Below are 9,500 nucleotides of genomic sequence, written 5' to 3' on the forward strand. Positions count from 1 at the left end.
CTGAACCTTTAATGCCCCTCTTTTAGACTTTAAAAAATAAAATGCTACTGGCAGATTAAAACAAGACAGCTGTTTGTTGAGCTGATGTAAAGCAGTAGGAAAGTGTAGGACTTCAAACAGGTATCACACATTTACCGTACATAACTTACCGGTGCTGCTATTTGTACATTACCCCTACATCATAACTAATCTCTTGAAGTGCAACAAATTATGAAGGGAGCACAACAATTTCATTAAAAACTTACTGGTCACTGTTCTGATGTTCAGTGTGAAACAAACATTCAGGTCAGCTTCAGTGACCAGAGACGACCGAAAGGACAAAGGCAGGAAATCTACACATTTGAACTTTGTATTGTCTACACACTCGGGCATATGGAGCTCTGCCTACAGCAATACCTGGGTGAGGCGTTCAAGTGTTTTCCTAATATTATTGCACCTCCCAAAGGTTTACTTTTCATGTGAGAACAGAAATACATCTGTCCTCCCATTGGTTCAACTGAAAAATCTCTCCTGTAGTTTACCAATCAGAGGTGAAGTCAAACAGGGGCCGGGCACAGACATGTTGATACTTCCTGTTGTGTACAGGAGGCAGGAAGTGGGCGGGCAGGGCAGCAGACTTTACTGGACCTTGGTGACGGCTTCGTGGATGGACTGAGCGACATAGTCGATGTTCTTGGTGGTCAGACCGCACATGTTGATGCGACCGCTGGCCATCAGGTACACATGCTTCTGTTTGATCATGTACTCCACCTGTTTGGCTGCAAGACATTACACAGAGACGGTCACGTGGCGTGTAGGGGAACTGACACTTTGTGCTTCATGTTTTTATGACAATATAATCTACTTACTAGCTTTTTCTGTCATTTTTAACTACATCTAATTGAACACACCCCATTCCACGACTGAGACGCCGCAATAAGACGAGGCAAGTTTATTAATGTACAGGACGAAACTTTTGTGGATTAAGGATCAAAAAGAAGTTAAAACTTAATCTCGAGTCACGGTTCTTTTGTCAAACTACAATTTGCAAGGTCAAGAATAAACTTTTTATTTTTAGTTTTAGGTGTCATTTCTAACAACAACAACACTGTATTCAGTAAGACTATGTTCACATCACAGATGTTTTTGTGTTGACGCTTCACATCCATGTTTGTGCCATGTGTCCAGCTCTGGTGCTGAACTCCTAAACCGCCACACGTGCACAGATGTAACTGAAACGTGAGCCACGTGCGCACATGAACAACCACCAGGTCGTGTGTGTGACAGTCAAATGGCCCACTGACCCTGTCGCTGTCGTCGCTCTCCTCCATATTTATTGTTACCGGTCTGTGAGGGGTCGACAGCGAATGATGACGACAGTTCCGTATGTGAGAAGGAGGAGACACTAAAACGACCACATGATTTCTGATCCGACTGTTCTGATGGCACTCGCACAGGTTAAGTTAAATACTGAAAACAGAATGACAACAACAAAAAACCGACTGTGCTGGAAAGTCAGACTAGCAAAACATACATCAGACAGACCGCCAGGTTAGCCAGACTTATGTAGAAGAGCTCAGTGTGGGTCTTAATTTGAAGTAAAGCAGTGTTAAGAAGTGACACAACAAAAGGGGATGTTGCAATCTCATGACTGAAACCCTAACGTCACCTGAAAAGCCCGTTATAGTTAGGTGGATGGTGCTGCAAACCCCCCAGTACAGTCAAAACCCTCCTGCAATTATATCAGTATGCCAGCACATGGGCTTGGAGCATGCGTCATTTTTTTGAAACTGTGCACAAGGGTGTGTAGCTCCCTGCTTGTGATTGGCTATGTAGAATCATGTTACCTCAGAACTTCATCTAAACTACAGGCATACTGTGTGTGCTGGCATGCTTAACAAATGGCTTGATTAGATGCATTAAATCATCAAAACGATCTGAAGACATGAAAAACACTTGAAGTGCATCTTGTCATCTTTGAGGCGCGGTTTCACGAATTTAACAAACTATCATCTGTCTACATCTGGATGAGAGAACAAATGTCAGAGACATCACCTTGGTTTCCTGTCATACACTAAACACCACAAACAGAACACTTCCTCTTTCTCGTGATCATCCAGAACTTCATTCCCTCTACAGTACAAACGCATTAATGGTTGCAAGCCGCGCACGTAGTGACACATGTAGCACGTAGACCCCTTTATGTTACACATAGATCTCAGATCTCGAAGATGTGTTTGGAGAGTACGATGTTATGAGAACTGATGTACAAAACTAAGAAAGAAAACCATCCTTCAAACATTAACAGTCTGTGCTAGATAAGTGTTGATGCTGTGTCAGCCTGTCTCATGTTAATGTTTGAAATATTTATCACAGTCCAGCGCAGCAGTGTCTGGGCAGGTGGTCAAATGCTTCACCCTGGTAGACGACTGCTGACACAGTTCTGATATGCACAGCATATTAACAGATGGATGTGCCTGAGCAGGTGTGTGTGTGCATGTCGTGTACTCACGGTTCAGGCCAGTGAAGCTGAACATGCCAATCTGCTGGGTGATGTGTTCCCAGGTCCCCGGGGTGCCCAGAGCCTGCAGCTTCGTCTTTAGCTGATCCCTCATCAACAGGACGCGGTCTGCCATGGTCTTCACATTACCCTTCCTACAGTGGGGGAGGGGAGAAGAAGACAAGCGTTTACCAAACAGGGGAAAGCAAATCAGTTTGACTGATTGGCTAAACATGCAGCAGGGAGCTCACTGACGCCAAGTGGCTGAGGTGAGAAGCTTTGGACTAATAGGAGCGTACCACTCGGCGAACAGCTCAGGGCTGTTGAGGGTCTTGCTGACGATGCGTGCGCCCTGAGATGGTGGGTTGGACCAGCACGTCCTGACAATCTTCTCCATCTGAGACAGGGTGCAGGCCAGACTCTTGCTATCATGAGCAACAACTGTCAGGTTCCCCACTCTCTCGTCTGATAACAGCGGCAGAGTGATAAGGAATTACAGCAAATACACAGCTTACACAGCAAAAGGGAAAAAATTCAATGAGACATGGTCACCTTTCTTACGTTTCTTGACAAACTTGTTTGGGTGGAAGTCGAGTATACAGCTGTTATGCTGTTAGGGACTTAGAAGCCTTGATTCTTGTTAGGGAGTGAAAAAAACATCTTACTTTACTGTAAAGTCTTTTACTATCCAATCGGGCTGTGCTTCTGAGATGTACAATTTTATTTTATGACAGCATGATTTTTATGATCTGAAGTATGTATTATATGTAGAAATATGTGTTTTTCACCAAAAGTGTTGTATCACTGAGAAGGAGGGAGAAATTTCTTCTCTGGGAATGTTGGGTTATACGCCATGTTGTGCTATCATTTATTAAAATCAATAAATATATTCATGACAATAACATGATGAGGATGAGTGCTGTGTATACTGTGTGCATATATAGTTTTTTGGGGGGAAGAGGAATTAAACTTATTTGTAGCAAGTACAATTTTGAATGTTCGAGACCGTGGGGGCGTTACACACTGAACCACACAGGACTACAGAAATGTGTGTGCATTATATGTACTCACTGTACAGGCCAAAGTTCTTGGAGAAGGACTGAGCTACGAAGAGCTCGAAGCCATCGGACACAAAGAAGCGGATGGCCCAGGCGTCTCTTTCCAAACTGCCAGAGGCGAAGCCCTGATAGGCCGAGTCGAAGAACACAAACAGCTTCCTCCTCTGGACAAGGAAAGAGAGAAGTAAAAAGCATGAAAAGGACTATCAGGAAACTACAGTTAACTGAATGAAAAACACCCAAAAAGTAGGAATTAAATAACAAAGATTCACATAAGACAACAGCAAACAAAAGGCAGTCAAAGAATTTGAATGATTCAAATTTAAATTACATTTACAATGGTTTCTTTTCAACTCAATGCATCTGTTTGCTTTATAATTTCAGACTAAACTCAGTGCATATTCTCTGATGATATGTATTTACTGTTTATATGCAAATCGATTTTTACTCCCAGTGCATCGCTCTTCGTAGTTTGGTCTATAAGGGGCGATGACATCTTGATGCTTCCTTCTTGTGTCAGATCCACCCGTCCTCTCTCATTTTATTTGTCATAATAAAAAAAATTCCATATAAAAGTATTTATGTGGTGAGAAATTACATTGGTACAAAAGAAACCAGCACAAGCATCTGTTTTTGGAAATGTTTTGTTTTACCTTCATGACCTCTGCGATCTTCTTCCACTCGTCCTGCGACGGGTCGGTGCCAGTGGGGTTGTGCGCACAGGCATGGAGCACGAAGATGGAACGTTCTGGAGCATTCTGTTGAGAGAGAAGACGCACAGCTTAAGATGGGAAACAAATGTAAAAGCTTGTTCCCAAAAAATCTGTTATTGCTTTTAACTGTGGCTGTGCAAACATCATTTTGCCTGTTGGCTGCTAGCAGTGGCGTACACAGCAGTCTGATGATGGTTTTAATGAGGTTTTCCAATGGGCGGCTGTGGCTCAGGAGGTAGAGCAGTTGTTTGATTCCTGTTCTCCCCATTCCACATGTCGACGTGTCCCTGAGCAGGACACTGAACATCAAATTGCTCCTGGTGGCCAGGTCAGTGCCCTGCAGGGACAGCGCCGCCATCGGTGTGTGTGTGTGTGTGTGTGTGTGTGTGTGTGAGTTGACACCACAGATAGCTTCCTTGGTTCTGTACCAGAGAAAAATTCCTTGTGTGTGTAACATAGTTGGCCAATAAAAATAATTATCAACGTTATAATTTTCAAAATACACAGTGATCATAATTTCTCAGATGTTTGGTTGAAAACCAGGTCACCGGCCTGTTTGAGCTGAATCTACACATCAGTCAGCAGTTTGCCATGAACTTCAGTTTTAAAAGTTTGGCTCTTGAGTAAAGCAAGAAGTCGCAGTCCATGACTCTTACTATTTTCTTAACAGCTGCATCTACTGCAAGTAATCCCCAGAAAACACATTAGTAAGTAGAGCTTAATTCCACCCTCAGGTTTCAGGAAGCTTCGGGAAGGCTTCTGTGTATTTGGCAGATATTATCGGAACCAATTCAACAGATAATTACAAAGTAAACAGGGCACAGCATGTATTAATGTGTTTATTTCTAGGTTTATGCACTCAGTTGCTTTAAAAGCCCAGAGTCCTTGTATCAGATTAGGTTCAAGTGGTCAGTATGCCATGAATTTGAACATATCTACCTTCAGAAGTCAGATTATACACATTGCATTTGCACTTACAACAGAGGATTCATGCAGATCTTTAAAGCTGTTAATCAGTAAAACATGACAGACATTCAAATCAAATGCAAACAGTATCATAAACAATAAAAGCGACAGGAGTGAGAAAGACAATTTCAGCCACACCTCAAGACTGTTACATCCACTCATTAACCTTGTTTGTCTTGAATAAAGCTAATATATACTGTTTTTTATTTTACTTTATAGCTTTTTCAACCTCAGAAGCTGCAGACTGAAAATAGAAGGTGTGTTTTTGACATGCTATGATATTTAATCCTTAAATGTGACATATGCACAGAAATAAACAAGCATTCACCACAAACTCCATCTTATATCATTTCCATTCTTGTGTTAGTAGATGTTACAGGACACCCCAACTCTTAGTTTTATTAGATGACTTGTTACCTAGCCTCTAAATTATGAGTTTTTTGTTGAATCATTGTCATGATGTGAAAATACATCACAACATCTCCTCACCTCCAGGTCATCCAGGAGCCCAGTCAGGTCCAGGCCCCTCTTAGCAGCATCCCAGTAGCGGTATGGCCGGATGTCTTTGAAGCCAGCATCAGTAAACACGCCATTGTGGTTCTCTGGGAGGAAGAGGAACATGAAGCAGATGTTTAACACCTTGAATCTGCTATGAAACTGACTGTTACTGCAAAACAGGCAAACAGGTCAGTGGACGATGCAGTGAACATGGCACTGCATTACATCCTGCAACACCTCCACTCCCCAGGGACCTATGCACAGGCCTTCTTTGCGGACTTCAGCTCAGCGTTCAACACCATCATCCCAGACATCCTCCACTCCAAACTGACCCAGCTCACTGTGCCTGCCCCCACCTGTCAATGGATTACGAGCTTTCTGACAGACAGGGACCAGCAGGTAAGGCTGGGGAAAACCACATCCAGCACCCGGACAATAAGCACAGGTGCCCCCCAGGGGTGTGTGCTCTCCCCTCTGCTGTTTTCACTCTACACCAACGACTGCATCTCGAAGGACCCCTCTGTCAAGCTCCTAAAGTTTGCTGATGACACAACGGTCATTGGTCTCATCCGAGACGGCGATGAGTCAGCCTACAGACGGGAGGTTGAGCAGCTGGTCCTGTGGTGTAGCTGCAACAACCTGGAGCTGAACACGCTCAGCTGTATAGATATTTCATCTGAATCTGAAATACATACAGAATGCAGTGGGGATTTAAGAACATCCTACAGATATGATTGCCAAGTTAAATGTTTACAGTGTTACTTTAAGCAGGGAATATTGTGCAATGTTGCTCAGAATGTTAAATCATTAAAATATACTCAGTGTGACTGAGAAAAGACATTTTTCATAGTAGTTCACAAAAAATCGTTCATCGGTTTCACACATAACTGTTGTGAACGTTGGCGCTTTCCTGCCAAGAGCCAGCACACTCGGGTGTTGAGGTCCTCAGTATTACTACTGGAGCTAGCTCTTACCTTAGCCTACCTGTTACTCTCTCTGTCATCCTCTGTTCTTATTCAGCAGGCTGCGCCTCTCCTTCAACCGCAGGTTACATCGCTAGCAGTCCAGTCAACGCAGTGTTCCCAGCTTCCCCGAGATCGGCGGAAGGGGGGGAGGGGGTGAGAGAGAGAGAGAGGGAAGAGAGAGGGAAGGGGTGAGAGAGAGGATGGGAGGGGGGAAGGGGGGCTATTGCGCAGCGTGAGGTCTTTAGTACTCTGTTTTATCCCTATTTACCTCAGTGAACATTCCTTTGTTGTCTGCATTGTTTACTGTCTGTTTATACTGTTTATTCTGCATTGTTTGTTGATGTTGATGTTAATACTGCTATTTTGTTATATTACACAGCCTTATGCTGGTTTACTGTTTGCACATTGAGAGCCGATGTACCAGAGTCAAATTCCTCGTGTGTCCAACACACCTGGCCAATAAACTGATTCTGATTTTGTTACCCTCCTCAGTAGCAGGACCAGTCTCTGTGTTGAACATCCCAGTGCTTCAATCAGCAGCAACAGTTCAGAAAACATTTAGGGAAAGTAGAGCACCAACTTATCACACTATATGTGCTTTACAGCTGTCTACTAACCCCAGGTGGGTGCCGACACATAGACGGGCGTAGCTGTTTTGTTGGTGCCATTGTACCAACGCCACAAGAAATCCGCCCCGATCCTCAATGCACCAGTCCCACCCAGAGTCTGGACTCCACCAACCTTAGAGGAGGGAAACACAACCCAAGAGAAACAACAAAGTTCAGGTCAATAGCATATAAGATGAAACCACTTAGAGCCACAAATCTCATTAGGTACTATAGCAATATTATTGAAGTTTATTGGATTAAATCAAATAATCTTTTTAATGTTAAAAACTGTCAAAAATAAGGACAAATGCCAGAAACCGGTAAGTTGTTTGTGCAGCTTGTAAAGAAGAAAAACAGATGACACTCCCATAATATACGACAGATTACTAACCTAACAAGACAACAACATTATAACATTGACACATTCACGCCTTACCAGTTAATAACCATTATTATTAGTACCGCACTGCTCTGTACTGAGCACACAGAGACAGACCAACAGTCTTCTAATCTCACTCTGGATAAGAAGGTGAGAAGGGCATATCGCTTCCAAGATTTTCATGTCAGTACAGCAGAGTATAAATACACAGTACACTATTCAGTACGAAGCCTTATGCCAGTATCCTAACCTAATGAATACTGTCTAGAGTTTGGTCAGTACTTAGATAACTTCACATCACTGTGAGCACCATGCATGTCTCACCCTGTTCTCTGCGATGGCGGGGCTGTCGTCTCCTAGAGCGACCTTGGAGGCGGCGGAGCGGAACTCAGGCAGTCCGAGGATGGGAAGGTACTCGTGGTTCAGGCTGCTGTCTTCCACAATAAGCCGCTCCACCTTCTTTACCACCGGCAGCACCCAGGGCTGGGAGTCATCAGTACGGTAAGCTGGAGCAACATAACACCCCATTAATCAGCTCCATAAGCATCTAGTTACAGTTAACACAGGATGTCCTTCTGTTATTTATGCATTTGTCTTTGAGATACTCAGGGACTTTGTTGGTATTAATACTGTGTATACTGCACTGACATGGAGCTCTAACTATAGCTTCCAAAGGTCACCAAACAAGCTGCCATACCCTTTTAACAATGCTAGTGATTCTCAGGCATCAAGTAACAGTGCACAATGATCTGACCGTGTCAAATCTGACTGGGCTGGTGATATCAGATGATAAACAATGAGCTATTTTGACTTTACCAAACTAGTCGCAGTCGTTACGTTCCCACCAAGTACCAAAAATGATACAGATCACCATTTATGAATAAGGCGTTTAAGGTCACAGGTGAAACAGTAAGACAGGTCAGAAACAACTACTGTTTATTTTAGCTAAATCATGAAAACAGTCTCTGTTTAACTGAGAAGTGATCCTTGGGTAAACGGCAACAAAGCAGTTACAGTACGAGGCTCAACTTCCCTAAACTTTCATCCAGTAGTCCATCAGACATATATAAATGAGAAGTTGTACTTTTATACTGAGCTAACGAGGGGAAACTAGCTAGCTAGCTAGCTGTCAACCTGAAAGAAAGCTAATCTGTGCTATAGCTCGCTAGCTTTGTAGCTAGCTCGCAGCGAAGGTCAAATCAAAGAGCTGCTAATGTTTGGTAGCACTGCAGCAAAGGGGCGCACAAAGCTAGGTAGCTAAACGAGGCTAGCAACTCTAAAGCCGGCAACAGCGCTGTTTGCTGGGCTGACTCACTCCCGACCAAGCTAATTTATCGTGCTGCTAGCTCAGCTGACAGCTGCCATGCCTTACCTCCAACTCCCAGATTCACCTTCAACGGGTGGCTGTCCTCTCTAAAGTCAGCGGTCAGTTTGAAGACCGCTACAGGAGAAGCCTGCGGGACATCGCTGAATACGGACATGACTGAGGACAAAGCTAATGAACCCGCTACGGACCAGGAAGAGGAGAAGGGGAGAGGGTACTTGCTGCCAGCGACAGTTCACCTTCACCCAGCCGGTCTAGGAGAGACAGGAATAGGCGTCAATCCGACAGCCAATAGGAAGGCGCGTAACAGACACGTAATTAGATCTGAGACAGCCAATGAGACCACAGTAATGGAAATAGCACAATGATTGCTATATTTACTTTATTATTTGCTTTGCTGTCTACTTTACTGTTTACTAATCTATTGTTGCATTTTCAGCTAAAACACGTGTTTACAAAAAAGGCTCCCCACTGCACCAGCACAAACCTGACACAGCAAAAACATCCACA

At 43.7% G+C, this 9,500-nt stretch overlaps 1 protein-coding gene across 1 annotated transcript; it reads right to left on the reverse strand.

Moving 5' to 3' along the window:
• Window positions 1–6: 6 nt before the first annotated feature.
• Window positions 7–9,283, reverse strand: LOC109973893 (aspartate aminotransferase, cytoplasmic-like). The gene is made up of 9 exons (XM_020623762.1): window positions 9,039–9,283; window positions 7,991–8,172; window positions 7,297–7,420; window positions 5,706–5,818; window positions 4,191–4,295; window positions 3,551–3,701; window positions 2,779–2,944; window positions 2,492–2,634; window positions 7–758 (listed from the first exon to the last, which is right to left on the reverse strand). The coding sequence occupies exons 1-9, from the start codon at window positions 9,145–9,147 to the stop codon at window positions 619–621; spliced, it is 1,233 nt and encodes a 410-aa protein (XP_020479418.1). The 5' UTR covers window positions 9,148–9,283; the 3' UTR covers window positions 7–618.
• Between the last annotated feature and the right edge of the window lie 217 nt (window positions 9,284–9,500).

Source organism: Monopterus albus, unplaced genomic scaffold, assembly GCF_001952655.1.
Source record: "Monopterus albus unplaced genomic scaffold, M_albus_1.0 scaffold309.1, whole genome shotgun sequence".
NCBI lineage: Eukaryota > Metazoa > Chordata > Actinopteri > Synbranchiformes > Synbranchidae > Monopterus > Monopterus albus.

Bases quoted from the DNA above. Each gene is read 5' to 3' on its own strand.
- LOC109973893 (XM_020623762.1), bottom strand. From the start codon at position 9,147: ATGTCCGTATTCAGCGATGTCCCGCAGGCTTCTCCTGTAGCGGTCTTC. The intron at 7,421-7,990 runs GTGAGACATGCA...CCCTCCTCTAAG, and splicing joins CCGCCATCGCAGAGAACAGG to GTTGGTGGAGTCCAGACTCT. The intron at 2,635-2,778 runs GTACGCTCCTAT...CCCCCACTGTAG, and splicing joins CCTGAGCTGTTCGCCGAGTG to GAAGGGTAATGTGAAGACCA.